General features: G+C 36.9%; 1 protein-coding gene across 1 annotated transcript in view; it reads left to right on the top strand.

The window, feature by feature from the left end:
• The window catches only part of SNAPC1 (small nuclear RNA activating complex polypeptide 1), a 47126-nt gene that overhangs the window by 22016 nt on the left and 2150 nt on the right, over nt 1-22960 (top strand). The window contains exons 6-9 of the mRNA XM_077122440.1: nt 271-339; nt 1432-1494; nt 4793-4940; nt 18902-18997. Coding sequence (XP_076978555.1) covers nt 271-339; nt 1432-1494; nt 4793-4940; nt 18902-18997 — 376 coding nt within the window. The remainder of the gene's footprint in view (nt 1-270; nt 340-1431; nt 1495-4792; nt 4941-18901; nt 18998-22960) is intronic.

The raw sequence follows: 22960 nt of genomic DNA, 5'->3' as shown, positions 1-22960 counted from the left end.
TCAGAAAGAAGGAGAATAAACTGGTTTTCGTACTACCACATAAAGAGCATAGGCATTTTATTGATGAATTTTTAGCTATTCTGAAGCCTAATGTGATCTTAATGTCAGGTAGTGGTCCATGCTGCAATAATGTGAAATGATCTTTTTGTTTTTCAGTAATTAAAATGAATTCTCATTTTTAAAAAAATTAAATTCCAATTAATTTTTAGTTAATTTGAATTATAAATATGAGTATATACACATATATATCTATATATTTTGCTCTTTCAGAATCCATCCTTAAAATCAAAAAGTAAAGATGGAGAAGAAAAGAAGGAAGGAAATTCGCAAGAACCAGAGGTCAGAAAAATTCGCTATATGATTGTTTATGGGCAAGAGTTTGATTAGCTCTTTTTCAGTGGCTATAATCTGTATACTAAGATATATGGCCCTGGGTGATTACTTTAATATCTCAGAAAACTCTGAAACTTGGTTTCCATGAAGAACTATTCTGTTCTTTACTGGAAAACTTGTGCAAAGCCACATTAGGTGTGGGTTGGGTATGAGGATGTTAACAGTTTTGAGCAGGGAAAGGGAAGGGGAATGGAGACTGCCTTTAGTACTTAAAGAGTCCAAATAAAACCTCTGTAAAATACTTTTTGTCAGCCTTTCAACCAGTCATCCAGTCTGGGGTCCAAGCTATCATTTACTGCTTCCTACCCCCAGAGTTTCATCCGTCTTAGTGGATGAGAAAAGGAGCCGCCTTCAGGCACAGGCGATGGGGAGGAGTGGAATGAGGGGCTCTGTCCGATCACCGTGGCTTCCTTCAGGCATAGGCGATGGGGAGGAGTGGAATGAGGGGCTCTGTCCGGTCACCGTGGCCGTCTTCAGGCACAGGCGATGGGGAGGAGTGGAATGAGGGGCTCTGTCCGATCACCGTGGCTTCTTTCAGGCATAGGCGATGGGGAGGAGTGGAATGAGGGGCTCTGTCCGATCACCGTGACTTTCTTCAGGCATAGGGGATGGGGAGGAGTGGAATGAGGGGCTCTGTCCCATCACCGTGGCTTCCTTCAGGCACAGGCGATGGGGAGGAGTGGAATGAGGGGCTCTGTCCCATCACCGTGGCTGTCTTCAGGCACAGGCGATGGGGAGGAGTGGAATGAGGGGTTCTGTCCGATCACGGTGACTTTCATTCACATTCTCTTTCTTGAATCTTGAATGAAAATGACCAGTAGTTATGGGGGCAGCATTATAGACCTTCTGTGTCTGCTGGAGACCGAGGTGTGTGTCTGTGTGTTTGTGTTCAGTATGTGCCCGATAAATGTTAATTCCTTTTACCCTGCCTTCCATTTCAAATTCCATCTTATTTCTGATGACAAATACTTGGATATTCATAATTTCACCTAATGTTTGTTTGTTTTAACTTTTCTTTCCTGTTTATTTTACCTCCAGAGATGTGAAAGGGCAGAAACATTAGCAAAAATAAAATCAAAAGCCTTCTCAGTTGTCATTCAGGTAAGTTATTCTTTAATAAGTTAATTTAGAAATTGAATGGATACCTTTTAAGTGCGATTTTATTTTTCATCAAATTAATATATATACATAGCTTAAAAAGTCAAATAATACTATATAGTTTATATAGCAGTTCCCTGTTCTAAGCATGTTCACCCCTGTATTTCTTGTTTTTTTCCTTTCAACTTTCTTTTATTGTAGAGTATAACATATATACAAAGCAAAGAAATTAAAAAGCAACAGTTTTCAAAGCACTCTTCAGCAAGCAGCCACAGGACAGATCCCAGAGTTTGTCATCTCAGATTTTTCTCTCCAGCTGCTCCAGAACATTGGAGGCTAGGAGGAATAAATATTTTTTCACCATCACAATCGACCCTTCTTTTCCTTTTTGTAAAAAATAGCGTACATACAGAAAAGCAATAAATTTCCAACCTCAGCATAGCAACTAATTGTAGAACAGATTCCAGAGTCTGGTATGGATTACAATTCCATGTGCTCAGATATTTACTTCTTGCTGCTGTAAGACACCGGAGGCCAAAAGAAACATCAGTATAATGTTTCAGCAGTACTCTCATGTGTCAAACCCCAACTCTGGACAGCCCCACCATCACCTCCGATTTTTCTCGCACTCCCTAGGGGTAGTGGGCCCTGCCCATTCGCTGTCCTGCTGGAAGGAACTTCCAGTATATAGAGTAGGGAGATGGGACGAGCTGGTATTCTGGAGAGGCTGGCCCCTCTGGGTTTCAGGACCTGTCTGGTCCAGGGACCCATCTGGAGTCTTCACCCCTATATTTCTAATCTCTAGAGGCACCTTCAACTTCTCTTTTAGTTATCTCTTCTGATATTTACCTGAGAATTTGATGCCATTGTTCTTTATTGTCTAGCTTCTAATATTCATTGCTAATCCTGGAAACTTTTAGGGTCTTCTCTTTATCCCTCAGTTTTTGAAATTTCATGATACTGTAACTTCATGTAGGTCTGTCTTCGCTCAGTCTTTGGGTTCACTGCAGAAAGCCATTGAATCTGCTGTCCTTCAGTTCTGAGGAATTTCCTTACATGGCTCCTTTTGACTATATTCTTTGCTCCATGTTGTTCTTTTTCTTTTCTTGAACTTTTCTTAATTTTCTATTTTCAATCTCCGTCTTTTCCTGTTTTCAGAGAGATTTCTTCTACTTAATCTTCTGGGCCATTATATTGAGTTTTTTTTTTTTGTTTCTGGTGATGTGTTTTTCATTACTAATAATTTGTTTTCTAGATTTTTTTTTTATCCTTCTAAAAAATTGTATTCCTTTTCCCTTTTTTTGCTGGACATAATATCTTTCTTTATCTCTTTGAGGATATTCACTAGTTTTAGGAAGTTTCCTTCTATTTCCTGAGTTCCTTTTTTCTGTTTATTTTGACTGCTAACTTATTTTGGTGGCTTTTTTCAAATGTTTGAAAATTCTCTGATGTCTGTTCATATTTAATACTGGTCAGGTGAAGATAGAGCTTTTTTAGCCCCAATATTTCTTTTTCTTAGATCTAGTCATTTTTACCGGAGAAAAATCTTCTATTCCCTCATCTGAGGGGAAGGGTGGGAAATATCCCTATCTAGCTGCCAATGTTTTGGGAGCCGACAGTGAGATTCAGCCAAGAGGCTTACCATTCCTTTCGCTGAACCCTGTATTTTCAGTAAGAAGCCTCGTCCCCATCCTCAGCTGTACCCGCTTCCTCAAGTCTCTCTGCTTGAGCCTTTCTAGAGAGCAAATCTGTTTTCTATAGGAGAGGCCATTTGCTTTGCTTTGACATTAGGAAATGGAGCATATTTTTTATGTAGATTTTTAACAAATTTACCCATTTTTTTAATCCCATTTCCTCATGACTCCAATTCTTGATCCACTTTGATCAGCTTACTTTGTATAACGTCCCCAGTACAGGCAATTAGTCATCTGCTTCTTCTTACTGTTGAGTCAGCTATCACTCACTTTCCCACTTCCCATCTTCAGAATTTTGTCATCTTCTATATAACAGTGTCATTTCCTGTTGTCTCTGTTTTTGTGGATTTATCCTTTTTTATTCTTCTACTGTCATTTTTAGTGGGATTTCTAGAGGGAACTCTGATAAATTTGTGAGTTTAATCCCATGTTTTCTCTTGTCCTCCACCCCCCCATGAATCAAGGAATATCTCTCTTCTACAGGAAATAACTATCATTTTCTAGGTATAAAAATCAAAAGGAATAAATAAAAACTTAAAAGTATAGATTAGTTAAGTTTTATGTATTTGTTACACCGAAGTAACTGGGGTATGAAATATTGTTGAGTGAAAGCATCAAGGACAATAAACTATTCCAAATTCTTTTTTCACTGTAAGTCTCTTTTCATATTATATGGTGGTAATTGATGTTTAACATTCATCTTAGGGCATTGTGAAACAATTTTTAATCATTAAGCCATTAAATTATGTTTCCCATAAACTGTTATGAGTATGTGTCATGGCAAGATAGTTTTATTTTCTTTTCTTCTTTATTTTGGTGCAGTTGACATGCCATTCTGGCAGTGTTAAAAAATCATGATTACCTACACTGCATATATGATATTAACTGATAACTCATGTATTAGCCAAGAATCTTTGGCTTCAGGAAATAAAGGAATTCATTGACTGAAGTAACTAAAAAAAGTTCTGGTTTTAGATACAGATATAATTATGACTGTCCATCTCTCACCTCTTATGTTGCTGTCACTGTCTTATCATGTTGTTCGTAATGGCTCCAGCCCTGTATCTTCCCGGTTTATGTTCACTGGAAAGAGAAAAGTTTTCCTTTCCTAATAGGTAAATGGAATTCTAAAATTGAGTTATTTTAGCTATGATTCAGATCACATGACTTTTACATGGAGCCAGAGATAAAGCAGTTCCACTCACAACACATGGTGATATTTCCCAAGGAAAGTAAGGTGTTAGAAGAACAGGGGAGTAGATTATTAGGCAGTGAGAAATAGTACTTACCCTCTATACCTCCATTTTCAAAGCCATGCCAGATAACAGAACAACTACAGGCTAACCCAGTATAAGTCAATGGTGAGGACAACTGCAGGGTGTTTTTCATGTTGTAAAGATAAAAGACTATGTACGTGGGGCAAGTGAGTTTATTAAGCAAGCCTGTATAATCATAACGTACTTTATGACAAGTATTTATGTAAATCTTTGCTCATCTATGAGTGTATGTTTTGTCTGTTTTTAATTACTGCATAGATTTTATTATTTACCTATCTGTTGGGTTCATTTTGTGGTTCAGTGTGGTTAACTGGATTTCTTACTCCTAAGGCATCCAAGTCAAGGAGGCATCGACAAGTCAGAACTGACTCTTCTGACTCTGATACTGCATCTGGCCCAGGACTAATAAAAACAATCAGGAAAAAAAGAAACAAAGAAACATTGAAATCAGGAAAAAAGATGTCCTCCATAAACAAAGGTAACTGTGTGTGTGGGTCTGAAATATAACATATATACAAAAAAGCAATACATTTCCAAGTACGTTTTAACAAGTAGTTATAGAACAGATTTCAAAGTTCGGTATGGGTTACAGTTCCATGATTTTTTGCTTTTTCTTCTAGCTGCTCTAAAACATTGGAGACCAACAGAAATATCAGTATAGTGATTCAGCAGTCATATTCATTTGCTAAATCCTATCTTCTCTGTTACACTCCTCTTTAAATAACATATACAAAAAAGCAATGAACTTCAAAGTACTTTTCAACAATTAGTTGTAGAACAGATTTCAGAGTTTGGTATGGTTACGATTCCACAATGTCATGGTCAGGTTCATGTGTCAACTTGGCCAGGTGGTGGCACCTGTTTGCCTTGTTGGGCAAGTGCTGGCCTGTCTGTTGCTATGAAGACATTTCATAGAATTAAGTCATCATCATGTGGGCTGAATCCACTGCTGATTCTATTTGTAATCGGCCAAGGAGAGTGTCTTCTGCAATGAGTGATGCTTAATCTAATCACTGGAAGCCTTTTAAAGAGGGTTCAGAAGAGACAGGCTCTCTTCCTGCTTTGTGGAGTTCATCCAGACCGTCCATTGGAGTCGTCAGTTTCGCAGCCTGTCCTGCAGATTTTGGACTCTACGTTCCCACAGTTATGTGAGGTGCTTTTATAACTTTTATATTTACGGACATTTCCTGTTGATTTTGTTTCTCTAGAGAAGTCTTATTAATACAGCTTGGTTCCAGGAGTGGTTCTTAAGAAACAGAATCTTAAAAATGGATTTTTACAATTGGTTTTCTACTCTGACTGGACTCAGGCGCTAAGGACTCTCATTCCCATAACCAGAATGACACTGCCAGTCCATGGAGTGAGTTGGCAAAAGAGATAATCAAAATATCACCATTCGATTCTTCTAATACTTCGCTTGTATGAAGCCAGGCTCTTGGGAGATAATGTTTTTGACACCTTTATGGAGTTTTGTGGAAATAGGAGGTATAGAGATATTGGCTGGTTGTTGTTAGATACACTGTATATATTAATGAGTGAAAGGGATGGGCTTAAGGCTTCAAATGAGAAGCTTACATGCCGTCTGACAGATGTAAATACACCTGTGAGTGTCCTGAAAGAAAATCTTGTTTCATGTAGCCATGGACTTGAGAGCTCTGAAAATCAGACTCAGAATCTTATTGTTAGAGTAACAACTTTACAGCCTAAACTGAAATCTCAGTCATGCATGGTGTCTGCCATTAAAGTGAGGGCATGATTGGAAAAGAGTGGGACCCTGAAAAACAGGATGGCGACATATGGATTGATAATGATGGCTGTGATAAGGTTGAAACCCTAGGTCATGCGAAGTTTTCTCTAGATAACCCTGTAATAGTCTGCCCTGAGACATAGCCGCCCCACCTCCAGCCTGCCTTGAGGAGTTGGCCACCCAACCTCTCCACCTGAAGGGATTAGCCCTAGAGTGATTAATTCTGTTTCACCAGATGAAACTGCAAATGAAGGCCCTGAAGCAAATGGCTTCGAAGATATTTCTAACTCTTTTCATGACCCACCCCCACCACCCCTCATTTCTTCCAGACCTATAACTAGACTAAAGTCCCAACAAGCCCCTAAAGGTGAGGTACAAAGTATCACACATGAGGAGGTACACTATACTCCAGAAGAACTGTGTGAGTTTTCCAATTTATATAGGCAGAAATCAGGGAAATATGTGCGGCAATGGATTTTAAGAGTGTGGGATAATGGTGGGAGGAATATAAGGCTGGATCAGGCTGAATTTATTGATATGGGCCCACTAAGCAGAGATTCTGCATTCAGTGTTAATAGCTCGAGCGGTTAGAAAAGGTGTTAACAGTTTGTTTGGATGGTTGGTTGAAACCTGGATCAAAAGGTAGCCAACATTACCTGAGGTTGAAATGCCAGAACTGCCCTGGTATAATGTAGATGAGGGAATAGAGAGGCTTAGAGAGACTGGAATGTTAGAGTGGATTTATCATGCAAAACCTGCTCTTATACCCCAGGAATGTCTGGAGGATGCACCTTTTACCAGAACAGTGAGAAATGAATTTGTGAGACTAGCGCCATCATCCCTGAAGAGCTCTGTATGTCAGATATTACTGTGGGAACTGCTGTAACTGAGCTGGAATCCTTAAACATAATGGGAATGACTGGATCCTGAGTTGGCAGAAGCCAGGTGGCAGCACTTAGTCACCAAAGACAGGGTGGACATGCCTGTTATAATAGGCAGCGAACTCAAAGCAGCAGTCAGAATAATCTGACTCACAGAGATTCATGGCATTGGCTAGTAAATCATGGGGTACCTAGAAGTACAAGAGATGGGCAGTCTTCTAAATTCTTGTTTGAGCTGTATAAACAAAAGCGTTCTAAACAGTGAGTTGACTGACGAAGAGATAACTCGGGCCTGGTTTACAGATGGCTCGGCATAATATGCACTTACCACCCGGAAGTGGACAGCTGTAGCACCACACCCCCTTTCTGGAGTGTCCTTGAGGGACAGTGGTGAGGGGAAATCCTCTCAGTGGGCAGAACTTCGAGCAGTGCACCTGGTTATTCATTTTGCTTGGAAGGAGAAAAGATGCGTTTGTATACTGACTCATGGGCTGTTACTCATGGTTTGGCTGGATGGTCAGGGGCTTGGAAAGACCATTATTGGAAAATTGGTGACTAAGAGGTCTGGGGAAGAGGTATGTGGATAGATCTTTCTGAGTGGGCAAAAAACTGAAGATATTTTTGTCCCATGTGAATGCACATCAGAGGGTGACTTCAGCAGAGGAAGGTTTTAATAATCAAGTGGATAAGATGACCCGTTCTGTGGATACCAGTCAGCCTCTTTCCCCAGCAACTCCTTTCATTGCCCAATGGGCTCATGACAAAGTGGTCATGGTGGTAGGGATGGAGGTTATGCATGGGCTCAGCAACATGGACTTCTACTCACCAAGGTTGACCTGGCTACAGCCACTGCTGAGTGCCCAATCTGCCAGCAGCAGAGACCCACACTTAGCCCCCGATATGGCACCATTCCCTGAGGTGACCAGCCAGCTACATGGTGGCAGGTTGATTACATTGGACCACTCCTTTCATGGAAGGGGCAGCGATTTGTTCTAACTGAAATGGAAACATACTCTGGATATGGGTTTTCTTTCCCTACATGCAATGCTTCTGCCAAAACTACCATCTGTGGGCTTATAGAATGCCTTATCCATCGTCATGTTATTCCACACAGCATTGCTTCGGATCAAGGAACACACTTCACAGTAAATGAAGTGCGGGAATGGGCATATGCTCATGGAATTCTCTGGTCTTACCATGTGTTCCCCATCATCCAGAAGCAGCTGGACTCAATTATGGTGCCAAGTAGGTGGCAGTACCTTGAAGGGCTGGGGTAATGTTCTCCAGGAAGCTGTGTATGCTCTGAATCAGCGTCCACTGTATGGTGCTGTTTCTCCCATAGCCAGAATCCATGGGTCCAGGAACCAAGGGGTGGAAATGGTAGTGGCACCACTCACTATTACCCCTAGTGATCCACTAGGAAAATTTTTGCTTCCTGTTCCTGCAAGCCTAAGCTCTGCTGGTCTACAGGCTTTAGTTCCAAAATGGGGAGTGCTTCTGCCAGGAGAAACAATTTTAAGTTTTTATTTCTAGCTGTTCTAAGGTACTGGCCACTAGAAGAAATTTCAGTATAATGATTCAGCACTCATACTCATTCGTTAAACCCGACCTTCTCTGTATAACTCCACCATCACCTTTGATCTTTCTCCCACTCTTTAGGGTTATTTGGGCTATGCCCTTTCTAACTTTTTCATGTTGGAAGGGGCTTTTGATAATATGGGATAGGGGGATGGAACTACCTGATGTTCTGGAAAGGCTAGCCCCTCTGTATTTGAGGACTTATCTGACCAGAAACCCATCTGGAGGTTGTAGTTTTGGAAAGTTACCATAGTGCATGGAACCTTTGTAGAATCTTACATAATGGCTTAAGTATTCTTTAGGATTGACAGGAATGGTTTCAGATGGGGTTTGGCTGGTTATGATAGGTAGCAGTGTCTAACTGAAGCATGCAAAACTGTGACCTCCAGAGTATCCTCTTGACTCTATTTGAACTCTCTCAGCCACTGATGCCTTATTTGTTATCCTTTTCCCCTCTTTGGTCAGATGGCATTGTTGATCCCACAGTCCCAGGACCGGGCTCATCCCTGGGAGTCATCTCCCATGCTGCCAGGGAGACTTTCATCCCTGGATGTCATGTCCCACGTAGAGGGGAGAGCAATGCTTTCACTTAAAGAGTTGGACTTAGAGAGAGAAGGAGGCCATATCTGAGCAACAAAGAGGTCCTCTGGAGGTGACTCTTAGGCATACCTACGAGTAGGCTAAGCTTCTCTACTACATACATAAGCTTCACAAGAATAAGCCTCAAGGGCTTGGCCTATTGATTTGGGTATCCCCAATGTTTGGCGCAGTATCAGGGGATTCCCTGATGGTAAAGTTTAATAGTTCCACATTTTTTCTTCCATCCCTCAAAGACTTTGTCAACACTTTTTGATTATCTGCTTTATATACTCCGGGATGTCTTGGGCATTGCATTAAGCTATGCAGAATTAAAAGCTCTCATTCGTATTCTGGGCTCCCTGTGTTTGGACTGTTTAAATGTTCTGTCCATTTAGGTTGAGTTAGATTATATGCTATAGAAAATTTAGGTTCTGGACATGATAAAATACAGGCAATGTCTTTTTTACCCCTGTATTTTGAACACCTTAATCCCGACCCATTTGGCTTCATTCTTATCTCTAAATACCAGGTTATACATATATAAAACAGCCCCTCAAAATCCAGCAATAACACTTACCACAAAGGTAACTTTTTAAAGCCTTACGGAGACTTAGGGGAGAATGGATCTTATTTATAACTTCCCCTCATCTTTTTTTTTTAAAGGATTAGATACTTGTTTTACTAAGAACCTTATGAGATTTAATATGAGAAATAAATTAATTCTCTTGGATTCTTGGAATCTTATTGCTGAAAGGGACATAAAGAGTTCTATCAAATTCATCATTTCATAGATAATGAAATTAAAGCCAAAACAATAACTAACTTCTCTAAAGTTATATAGATAGATAGTAATAATAGGATCAGTCTGGAATTATCCAGTGTATGCTTTCTTAGTAATTTTTGCATGTGAATCAAATTTCTGTGTAAAGTAAGGTATAGTAAGTGTCTTAGTTTCCCAGCTGTGGCCACAAATACTACAAAATAGGCTTGACCTATAGGAATGTAGTAGCTCATGGTTTTGAATCTAGGAGAAGTTCAAAATTGAGGCACTGGCAAAAAGGTGCTGCTCTCTCCCAGAAGGTTGGGCATTCTGGGGCTGGCTACTGCTGTCCTTTAGTCCTTTGCTTCCTTGGCTTTCCTGTCACATGGCAGTGGACATGGTGGCATGGTCTCCTTTCTCTCCCAGGTTCTCTGTGTTCCAGCTTCTGCCTTCCATGTGGCTTTCTCTTCATAGAATTAAGACCCATCCTGATTTACTTAGCTGTACCTTACCTGAAAATAAAATCATCAGGAGGTCCTATTTACAATAGGTTTACACCTACAGAGTAGATTAAGATTAAGAACATGCTGTTTTCTTGGGGTATGTAATTCACCTTACCACAGTGAATATATAAACCATATTTTCCTTTAGCTGTACTAATTAAGCTTTTCTTTTGAGGTAGTGTATCTGTAAAATTAACCTTTGATATTGGTTCCTAAAGAAATGGCTATAAATATTTATAGTTTAATTTTTAAAACTACAAAAATGACACATGTTCATGACACATAAACTTGGAATCTCATTAGCATAAAAAGAAGCACTAGAAATATTAGTAAATATTTGGTACCAAATATCTAACACTTTCAGACTACTGTAGGAATATGTGAAGATAAATTGCAGCCTCTTAATATGTCTTTTTTTTTTTTTGTATTTTGAGGTGTTTGAGGGAGAACTGAAGTTAGGGAGCCAAATAATATATTCTAGATGTGATTAAGAGAACTAAAGGTGACAGTTGCTTAAAGTGCGCTGAGAATTCAGAGGAGGAGTTTGTTGCTTTTGAAGGGAGAATTGTCTAGTTCATTTTACTGACATGAAAAATCATTTTACCAATCTCATGTGTATTACTTTAAATCCTGATTTATTTGTATCGAAAAGAAATCCTCGATACGGAATACCTTGACTACGTATGTTTATCTGAATGCAAAGAGGGTGCAATTATTATAAATCTATTAATATAACTTATATAAATAGGTTAAAGGAGAAAGTGTATGTTCATTTCATTAGTCACCAAAAAAGAAAATTAATTAGATCCAACATTTATTCTTGATTAGAAAGAAAACTTCTAGAACGTGAGTTAGAAAAGTTTTTGTGTAAAGGACCAGATAGTAAATACTTTAGGCTTTGTAGGGCATAAGGTTTCTGTAGCAACTGTTAAGCTCAAAATCACAGTGTTGTATTGTAGACAATACATAAACACATAAGCATGATTGTTTTCCCATAAAATTGTATTATAAAGATGGTTGGTGGGACATATTTAGCCTGAGGGTTTATCATCCCCTTCTGTAGATGAAAGAAATTGGTGGTTATTTTTTTAATTTTTAGAAAATTTAAATCTCGTGTTTAATGGTGATGCACGAGACGCATCAGTTTTTATTTATCAGTGTTCTTTAAGAACCAGTTTAGAGTAATTAGTCGGAAGAGTGAAATGAGATATGACATCAAAGGAGGGACAAAATTATCATGATATGCAAAGGACTGAGTTTATGCCTAAAAACATTTTCTACAAAAAATCTGCTGAGGAGATTAGGAATAAAAAATTTAATAAGTTAGGGGACACCACTATAGACCTTACAGAGACTAAAATGATAATAAGGAAAAATTGTGAATAATTTTATGCCAGTAAATTGGAAAGCTTAGATAAAATGGATAAATACCTTGAAGGTTAAAGATTTCTCAAACTGGTAAAAGTTGAATAAAAAGCCTGAAGAATCTCATGGTTATTAAAGAAATTGAATTTCCAGATAGGAATCTGTGAAACATGTAAGAAAAGAATGATACCTGTCCTATACAAATTATTTCACAAAATATAAGAGAGATCGTGTCCCAGCTCATTTTATGATGCTAGTATTAATACCCACTAGTCATAGACATTAAAAGAAAACTAAAGACCAGTATCCTTCATGAACATACATGCAAAAATCCTTATATTAGTAAATTGAATCTAACAGTATATTATAAGGGTGATATATTACGAGCAACTAGGATTTATCCTAAGAGTACAAGGTTGTTGGTTTAACATTAGAAAATACACCAACATAGTTCACTATGTTGAGAAAATAAAGGAGAAAAACTATGTCATCTCAGTAGATACAAAATATTTGTCAAAATCCAGCTTCTATTTATCATTAAAACTTTCTGCAAAATAGGATTAGAAGGAAACTTCCTTAACCTGATAGAGCTTCTATGAAGAACTACAGCTAGCATCCTATGTAATGCTAAAAGCAATGCTTTCCTCCTAAGATCTGGAGAAAGGCAAGAATAGCCACTTTGACTGTACCTATTAAATATCGTGTTGGAGGTCCTAGCCACTGTAATAAGGCAAGAAAGGGAAATGATAGACACTCAGATTGGGAAGGAAGAAATAATACTGTGTCTTTTTGCAAATGACATTATATGTTACATAGACTGTCCCACTAAAATCTACAAAAAGCTACCAGAACTAATATGCAGGTTTAACAGGATTGCAAGACATAAAGTCGGTGTTTATACTAACAATGAAAATTAGGAATTGATTTTTTTTTAAAGTATAATAATACCAAAAACATAAGCTACTTAGGTATTAAGGTAACAAAATTATGTGTGGTTTCTTTTCTGAAAATGACAAAACACTGAAGAAAGAAATCAAAGAAGTTTTAAATAAATGGAGCAGTATTTGGTATTCATGGCTGGAAAACCCAATATTGTTAGAATGACAATTCGAAATCATTTCAAGAGCAGCTTCAAAATGCTTTTTGGCATCTTTCCTGACCCTTTCCCCAGCACTCTTTGGAACTAGTCTGTGCCCCCTTCATGAGTTCTTGGCTCTTTTTTTTCTGGGAAACACCAACCTGGAAAAGTCCTCTTTAGGTGACCCTTCCCCCAGAATTTGCCCTCCAGGCAAAAGCAGCTAGAGGCAATGAAAGAAGAGTAAAAAAGAAAAGAAAAAAAAAAAGACTATAGAGACAAAACAAAAAGAACAGATCAAGATTCCCAGAGAAGGAACATAGGAAAAGAACCTTTCACCTTGGAGTGAAACAGTTGTACTTATAATGCAGTCTTAAAAATTGGACCGCATACCCACAGCAAGAATCAGATGAAGAAGAGCTGAAATACATTGGTCAGTTAAAATAGGACAATTATAAAGAGCTACAATAAGTGGAACCAGGTGTCAAAGAAGAACCTTAATACAAACCAATCAACAGTAAAATCCCAGGCAGCCTAGAGAAACTGAACTTCAGAGTAAATTCACCAAGATTATCGGGTGCCTAGACATCAGCAAAAGATTACAAACGATACTAAGAAACAGAAAGATAGGGCACAAGGAACAAATTAAAAGTTTGGAGGAGACACAGAATTTAAAATAACCAAAGATGTTCAAACAGATCTCCAAAATCAATCAAGGAGATGAAGGAAAATATGGCTAAAGAAGTAAAAGATATAAGAAGACAATAGATGAGCATAAAGAATTTGAAAATATATATATAAAAAAACTGTAACAGATTTCATGGGAATGAAAGGCTTATTTGAAGAGATTAAAAATATACTAGAGGCATACAACAGCAGATTTAGACAGAAGAATCAGCAATTTAGAAGAAAAACCATGTGATCCTCTAGAATGACACAAGAAAAGTATTTGACAAAATCCAATGTCCTTTCTTGATAAAAAACTTCAAAAAATAGGAATAGCAAGAAACTTCTTCAATGTGATAAAGGCATATATAAAAAACTGACAGCTAACATCCTAACTCTGGTGAAAAAGTACTGAATGCTTTCTCTCCAAGATTTAGAACAAGATAGGTTGCCCGCTGTCACCATTGTTATTCAACATTGTGCTAGAAGTTCTCACTAGAACACTTAGACAAGAAAAAGAAATAAAAGGCATCCAAATTGGAAAAGAAGAAGTAAAACTTTCATATTTGCAGATGACAAGATCCTATATATGGAACATTCTGAAAACCCTCCAACTAAACCACTAGAGCTAATAAATGAGGTCAGCAAACTGCTGGGATATACACTCAACCTGCAAAAATCAGTAGCGTTTCTTTATATTAGTAATGAGCAATCTGAGGAGGAAATAAAAAAATTTCCATTTAAAATAGCAACTAAAAGATGCAAATATTCACGTATAAATTTAACCAAGAATGTTAAAAGACTTGTACACAGAAAGCTACAAAGCATTGCTAACAGAAATCAAAGAAGACCTAAGTAAATGGAAGGACATTCTGTGTTCATGGATTGGAAGATTAAATATAGTTATAATGTCAGTTCTACCCATATTGATTTACAAATTCAACACAATCACTGTCAAAATTCCAATTACGTACGTTACGGAGATGGAAAGGCCAATTATCAAATTTATTTGGAAAGATTAGGGCCCTGAAGAGCTAAAAACATCTTTAAAATGAAAAATGAGGTTCAAGTACTCACACTTCTGTCTTTAAAACTTATTACAAACTACAGTGGTCAAAACAGCAGAAAATGTAAAGACAGGGATACCGACCAGTGGGATTGAATTGAGAGCTCGGAAATAGATTCTCACATCTATGGACAATTGATATCCAACACAGCTGCCAAGGTACTCCTCCGGGATTGAATAGTCTCTTCAACAAATGGTGCTGGGAGAAGTGGATATCCATATGCCAAAGAATGAAAGAAGACCCCTATCTCATGCCTTCTGTAAAAACTAAGTCAAAGTGAATGAAGAATAGTTTCTAGAGTTTACACCCAAATCACAATCAAGAAGAAATAGATAAATGGGACTCCGCAAAATTAACAACTTTTGTGCTTCAAAGGACTTTGCCAAGAAAGTGAAAAGGCAACCTGCCAATAGGAGAAAATATTTGGAAACCATATGTCTGATAAAGGGTCAAATCAAACCCTTATCAAGCCCAAATAAAAAAGGGCAAAAGACAGACATTTTTCCAGAGAGGAAATACAAATGGCTAAAAAGCATAAGCTCAGCATCCCTCGCTATTAGGGAAATGCAAGTCAAAACCACAATGGAGTTATTATTTCATACCTACTACAATGGCTACTTATTAAAAAAAAATAATAAAAGCAGAAAATTACGAGTGTTGGAGACGATATGGAGAAATTGAAGCACTTATTTACTGCTGGTGGGTATGTAATATGGTGTAGCCACTGTGGAAGATAATATGGCAGTTCTCAGAAAGCTAAGTATAGAATTGCCCTATGATCTGGCAATTCTGCTAGGCATATACTCAGAAGAATGAAAGCAGGGACTCGAACAGACATTGTATACTGACATTTATAGTGGTATTATTCACAGTTGCCCAAAGATGGAAGCAACCCAAGTATCTGTCAACTGATGAATGGATAAAGAAAACGTGGTATATACATGTGATGGAATATTAGTCAGCTATGAGAAGGTGTGATGTTCTAATGCATGCATGACATGGACGGACCTGGAGGACATCATGCTGTGCGAAATAAGCCAGAGGTTGAAGTTTGAAAATATGGGCGAGATCATCCTTTATCCAGTGTCCCCCTGATTTGCTTTAGTCCCATCCAGATCGACTTTATTCCTATCTCTAGACGATGGCTGATCACTTTCTCAGCTTTTTAAGCAGTTGCTGAATGGGGTAATGCTGACTTTCAAATCCTCGGAGTGCTAACTCTGAGTCTCAGGTGTTGTATAATTACCTGCAATTTCAGGGAACGACCAGGTTATATACAAGTAGCTTCTTATCTCAGAATTTATAACATCAGTTACAATTCCTGAATATATGTAACTGCTATAAGAGCCTACAATCCAGGACCCTTTAAAATAGGCCCCAGCCTAATTACCCATGCTCTCGACTTCAGTTCTCTGAGTTTGCATATTCTAGTCAGTCCATATGAGTGAGGCATGATAATATTTGTCTTCTTGTTTTTGCCATTTCATTCAATGTACTGTCCTTAAGGTTCATTCACCTAGTTGCATACCTCATATGCAAAAGTGGAGAGGTTTTGTTTTTAATTATAATCTTTTCAAAAAAAGGAACCTGTTCAAAAATAGGTTCTCAGTAAGTTGAATTTGCTTGTTTGTGTTATTTAAGCTTCAGCTGCACCTGCTCACCATTCCTTGAATAAAATATGCATGTTGTTGGAGGGACATGTCAATAATAATGACGAGGTGATGGTGCAGATTATAGCAGCTATTATTTATATAACATTTAGCATGTGCCGAACTCTTTTTCACATGTCTAAGACCAGCTGGCTAATAAGTGGCAGAGTTGAGACTTGAGCTTGAATCTGTCTGAATCCAAGCCTGAACCTTTGACTGCTCCCTCTCAGGTAATTGGAAGTGTAGCTATGGATCTCAGATTACACATGTGCTTGACAAGGTTTATTCTTAGTTATTCTGTGCAGCTCAGTGTAACTGTATCTCTAACAATCATTTGTTTAGAGAATGCGTGGTGGTCTGCTACTGATAATTGCATGCCAAATGATTAGTATTGACTATAGCAGAACTGTCTATCTGTATAACATCTTTTGGGGAATTATTTTTGTGGATAACTGATGTCAATAATATGTCAAAACATTACTTTTTAAAAATTTAATTCTGGTTGATATCTTTATAAAATATATGTTTTCTACAATATACAGTTACCATTTTTATAATTAGAGAAATAGTAAAATAAAATGTATTTCATGGTCTTCCCGCCTCTGCCGCAGTGTATCCTGAAAATAATTTAATTTTTTTCTTTATGACTAAGGGTTATAATTAGCATATTATTTTATTGAGTCTTATAGTATAGTGACACTGTAAGAATCATCTCAAGTTGGGGGGCAGTTTATCTTTTTACCGTATGGCTTCATGCTGGAGTACTTTGTCAGTTCTTATGTCTTATTTTTTTTAAATAGTTTTTTTGTGTGTGCTATATTTGCTGTTCCTATTTTCTTTCTTTTTCAGTGTACAAGTTTGTTGCAAATTTTGCCCTTTTACACTTTTAAATTGTACTGGTCTCAGAAACTGATTGGACACATACTTCAGTTTTATGTTCAATAAATGTAACTCGGCTCTGGGCAACGTCTTGAGCACACCTGTAACTAAATTTAATGAGCTTTATTTAATACGTGGACTTTGAAATAAATGTATTGAAGTTTTGTGTATTTACTTCTTGGTTCCTGCCTGCATTCTAGATGGGTAAAGCATTGTATTTGCTTTTAAGACCTTTTAGAGAGCATTGTTTTTCAATTTATTCTTTTAAATACACTCATTTAATATAGAAGTAGATCTTTAAAATGTAGTCATCATGTGACCAGAAGTAGCTTCATTTCTCAAATGTTAGTTTTTAGCTCAGAAGTCCTTCCTTTGACAGTGTTGGATGGTCTGTTAGATTGCAATTATAGATCTTTAAAAATTATTAATACAGATGGAAATTGCTAAAAAATTAAGAAGAATAATATTAGTAATTTTGGGTAGATGGTACTGATTATTTTGTGAGCTGAAAAAAATTTTATAAATTCCATGTCTGGAAAAAAGACATATACTTAGGTATGGAAAGAGATTTCTTCAAAGATTATATCATCTTAAAATATTTATTTTTAAGGTCATTACTTAGGACTTGCAAGTGAAGGTAAAATCCTTTTTAAATTACTTTTATTAAATTTGAATTGTGTTTAAAATGGAAGCCTATTGCTATAGTTTAATCAGCCACATCTTGAGACACTATTCATTCCATTAACTCTGCACTCCATTAAAGATCCAACATACCCAAGGGCAGGGCAGAAAACATCAATTTATTTCCATTTAATTTGTTTCCTTCTGTGCTGACAGTTACTTGTTAACATATCTGCTCTGAAATATTGCTATTTCAGAGCAAATATTTATTGAGGTCCTACTATATGCCAGGCACTTTTCTGAGTGTTCGGTATACATCAAGTAAACAAACCAAAGTCTCCTCTTGAGCGGCTTACATTCTAGTGGGACACTCCGACAATGCGGGAACAAACTAGTGTAACTCATCAGGTGGTGAAGGTGTTGTAAGAAAGAATGTAGGAGTGTGAGGAGTGAATAGTGACCATGCGGGGGTTGCTGTTGGAACATGGATGTTCCGTGCTTATTCGGACCTGATGTCACAGGTGTATTTGCTAAGTTTGATTAGTATATTTCCTCTGGACACAGAAGACTGACATAGAAAACTTATGTTTTTGAAAATGGAAAGTGAGTGGCAAATTATTAGTAGAAGAATGTATCTTGTAGAGCATACCTGGTGACAATGGAAAGTGTGTCTGCATTCAAAAACAAAGCTATTAACTTTAAAATTACATTTGTGGTAAATAAATATGGAATAATACATGTAATTTGTTCCCTGATATCACCACATACAACACCTGCTCTGTGGGGTAAATATCAAATGAGGTCTCTGTGTTTGGCTAATTTTGTTTGTTCCCTTTTCCTCTGTTTACTTTATTGAAAAACTTAAGAGAACAAAATTTTTAAAGCATAGATAGAAATGTATTAATGCTTTAATAATATATCAATTTTGAAGTGCATTTTCTGTTTACCATTATAATTTCAGCTTTTGTTTTAAACATATAATATTTATATTGTAATAATAGTGACATGTTTTATTTTTGTAAAAACTTTTCTTAAAGATTAATGTTTTTCATTTTATTAATATTTCCAGGTGACATGCAGAACGTGAGTAAGGAAGACAAATCTATATGTCTGAGTATGCCTGTGATTACAGAAGATGAGGAGAATGAAAGTTTTAGTGTATCAGGTACAGATGAAATTTTGTCAAACTACTAAAGGAAACTTATGCTTATAGAGCATCAAGGTTTAAGAATATAACAGCAGTGTGTTGTCGTGATGCTTGTATCATGAGGCACATTGGAAGATTTTTCTATTAATTTTACCATTAAGTTTGGGTGGAATTTTAAAAACGCTTATTATGAACTTCTCAATATGATATCTCCATTAACCTAATTAAATAACTTAGAATTTAATAATTTTTAAAAGTATCATGTTATTTTTTAACAATAAGAATCAAATGTGCCAATTTACAAAAAACAATATTTTTGAATATAACTTTAAAAAAGAAGGCATTTTAAAAAATACTTATTTCAAATACTAGTAAATGTAAAATTTTCACCTGTGAAATGATCTTTCTCACTAAATAGTGGCATATTGCATAATATGAATTTAAGTAGTTAAATCTTTTAGTGTTAGGTTTTAATAATTTGTGGTAGTTATTCAACAACACTGATCTGTAAGCATACGTAACTGCAGTATTGCATGTTATTTAACAGGCGAGTCTGGATGATTGGCAATTTATCAATGATAATATAATGTATATTCAGAATCGTGCCTTATGGCTTTTTGGCTTTTTATTTGTTCAGCAAGCATTTATCAGTTGCCCACTGTGCATCAGGCTCCTAGCTAGTACAGAGATAAAGATAAACTACACGAATTTAAGAATTTGTGTTTTGCTGATCACAGTGATCTTAAATCTGAGCATGATTTGTTAAACGAATCAGTTTAGTCTGTACCCAAGAACCTTACACTTTAGTATAAAAGCAAAACAGTTTAGTGCACTATGAAGAAATGACAGTGTAGAGTCCTGGGGGTTGAGACAAAGGATAGACAATCATGAGGGATTATTTGTTTTTCAGTAATCTGAACGCTCTGCAGTTTATGTCCATGTGAAACAATTCTTGTGGTTTCAAACTAGCGTTGCTCCAGTCTTGTTAAAGGCTTTTTTCCCTTAAACTCTTTATTTTGAAATAATTTCAAACCGACACAACAGTTGCAAAAAGAATACAAACCCCATACAGTGGACTCCAGATACAGCCCTCTCCAGATACTTGGATCTGTCAGTTGTAACATTTTGTCACATTTGCTCCATCATTCTATTTTCCATCCATTCATCCGTCCATCAGTCTGTCTGTCATTTTCTAAACATTTGAGACTAGGTTGTATATGTTATGCTCCTTGAACACATATTACTTCCGGGTGTATTTCCTGAGGACAAAGACATTAACTTACGTAAGCCACCTAAGTGCAGTTATCAAGTTTAAGAACTTTAACTTTGATGTAAAGCTCTAAGTCTATATTTTAATTTTTCCATATGTCCCAGTTGTGTTCTTTTGGACAATTAAAGGCTTTTATTGTAAGTAAACAATTTAACACACATGTACGTCTTTATGGTTGCCTGGCAAGTCATATTCCAAAATATTACCTTGTGATTTTAAAAAGTGGTTTTAATTTATATTATAATTGTATATACACATAACTTAATTCAAATAATTGTGCATATTATGCTCATTAGACAGAACTTTAATTTTCTAACTCTGACTTCCATTTCTTACCCTCCAGAGATCACATTGTTAAATGCAGTTTTATTGAGATAAATTCACATACTGTATAATCATCCAGAATGTAGACAGTGGTTCACAGGATCATCCTATAGCTGTGCATTCATCACCATAATTTTTGAACATTTTCGTTACTCCAAAAAAAAAGAATAAGAATAAAAATAAACATAAAAAAGAACAGCCAAAATATCCCATGCTCCCATATCCCCCTACTGTTTGTCCATTTTTTGTTTTAATGTTTTCTTGCTCATCAGTCCATACACTGCATAAAGTGATTGATTGTAAGTTGCATGGTTATCACAGTCACGCAGTCATACCGTGGAAGCCGTATAGTTATACAGTCATCTTTAAGAATCAGAGCTGCTGGATTACAGTTCAGCAGTCTCAGGTATATCCTTCTAGCTTTTCTAATACACCTAAAACTGAAAAGGAGTATCTTTACAATGAATGCGTAAGAATAGCCTCCAGAATGACCTCTCAACTCTATTTGAAATCTCTCAGCCGCTGAAACTTTGTTTCATTTATTTTCCCCATTTTGGTCAAGAAGGCTTTCTCAGTCCTGGGATGCCAGGTCCAGGCCTGTCTCTGGAAGTTGTGTCCCACATTGCCAGGGAGACTTACATTCCTGGGAGTCTTGTCCTACATAGTGGGGGAGGCCAGTGATTTCACTTGCAGACTTAGCTTGGAGAGAGAGGCCGCATCTGAGTAACTAAAGAGGTTCTCTGGGGTGACTCTTAGGCATAGTTATAAGTAGGCTTAGCCTGTCCTTTGCCGCTTAAGTCCCAAGATCAAGGGCTTGGCCAATTAAGTTGGTTGTCTCCACTGTTTGAGAAAATATCAGGAATTCCCTGATTTAATATTTCTACTTTTTTCCCCAATCCCTCAAGAGGACTTTGCAAATACTTTTTAATTTTCTGCCCAGGTTACATAAACAGTCACTTTTAATTCTTTAGTAATTATTTTTGAATTTGTGTCCATGTCTCAAATTGCATGTTTATATTGTTGCTACTCCATGTGTTCAGTGGATTATCTAATGGAATATTCTCTCTAAGGAAGGTGGTGGGGATTTAGCACTTTTTAAAAAAATTTATTTATTAATTAAAAAAATTAACAAATGAAATAAAAATTAACCTAGGTAATCAGTAATTCACAGTATCATCACTTAGTTGCATATTCATCATTTCTTAGAACATTTGCATCCATTCAGAAAAAGAAATAAAAAGACCACAGAAAAAGAATTAAAACGAAAACAGAAAAAAAAAAGATTATACCTACCATACCCCTTACCCCTTGCTTTCACTGATCACTAGCATTTCAAACTAAATTTATTTTAACATTTGTTCCCATTATTTATTTTTATTCCATATATTCTACTCATCTGTTGACAAGGTAGATAAAAGGAGCATCAGACACAAGGTTTTCACAATCACACAGTCACATTGTGAAAGCTATATCATTGTTCAATCATCCTCAAGAAACATGGCTACTGGAACACAGCTCTACATTTTCAGGCATTTCCCTCCAGCCTCTCCCTTACATCTTGAATCACAAGGTGGTATCTACTTAATGCGTAAGAATAACCTCCAGGATAACCTTTCAACTCTGTTTGGGATCTCTCAGCCATTGACACTTTGTCTCATTTCACTCTTGATTTAGCACTTTTTAATATATTCTTCACCTTTCACCCCAAAACACTTCCTATCCCTCAGTCCTTCAGTGTAATTATTATTTTAGTTAATTAGCATTCAGCATTTATAAAACATTGCTAACAGTGGTGCCATGTGATTGTTTTTGTTTTTGTTTTTTTTTGCTTGGGGCGGCACCAGAAATCGAACCCGGGTCTCCGGCATGGCAGGTGAGAACTCTGCCTGCTGAGCCACCGTGGCCCATCCACTATGATTCTTTTTTATATGCATACTTATTATTTTACCTAGAGAATTAGTAACTTTTTTCCTTGTTAATTCGTTGGTTTTTTTTCTACATACTTGTCATAAATTTTATCCCCAAAGTGTTTGTATAAATCTCCTCTCAGTACATTCAGACGTATTAGATATTCTATCATTTTCAACTCTTTAGAGAAGTCTTTCCCAGATCTCTGACCTGCTTTAATCTGGAGTTTATTATCTTGGCCTGTTGATCCATTTTCCTTGACTGCTTCTCTCTTCTAGGAGTCTGTTTTCTTTTTCTTAATTTTTTCCATTCCTCTTGAGCTTTTCACTGTTGGGAAATATTTCTTTTCTTCACATCTTTCATATTTTTAATGTTTTTGTCTCGCTTTTAATTGGTTCACAGCTGTTTCTTAACGGACACTTACTTGAGGGTTGGTTATGGCCACTGCTGTGAAAGTCAGAAAAATGTCTGATGCTCCT

The sequence above is a fragment of the Tamandua tetradactyla genome, chromosome 12, assembly GCF_023851605.1.
Source record: "Tamandua tetradactyla isolate mTamTet1 chromosome 12, mTamTet1.pri, whole genome shotgun sequence".
Classification (NCBI taxonomy): Eukaryota; Metazoa; Chordata; class Mammalia; order Pilosa; family Myrmecophagidae; genus Tamandua; species Tamandua tetradactyla.
Note: the sequence above shows the minus strand (reverse complement) of the source record. Positions and strands in the feature narration are given on the sequence as shown.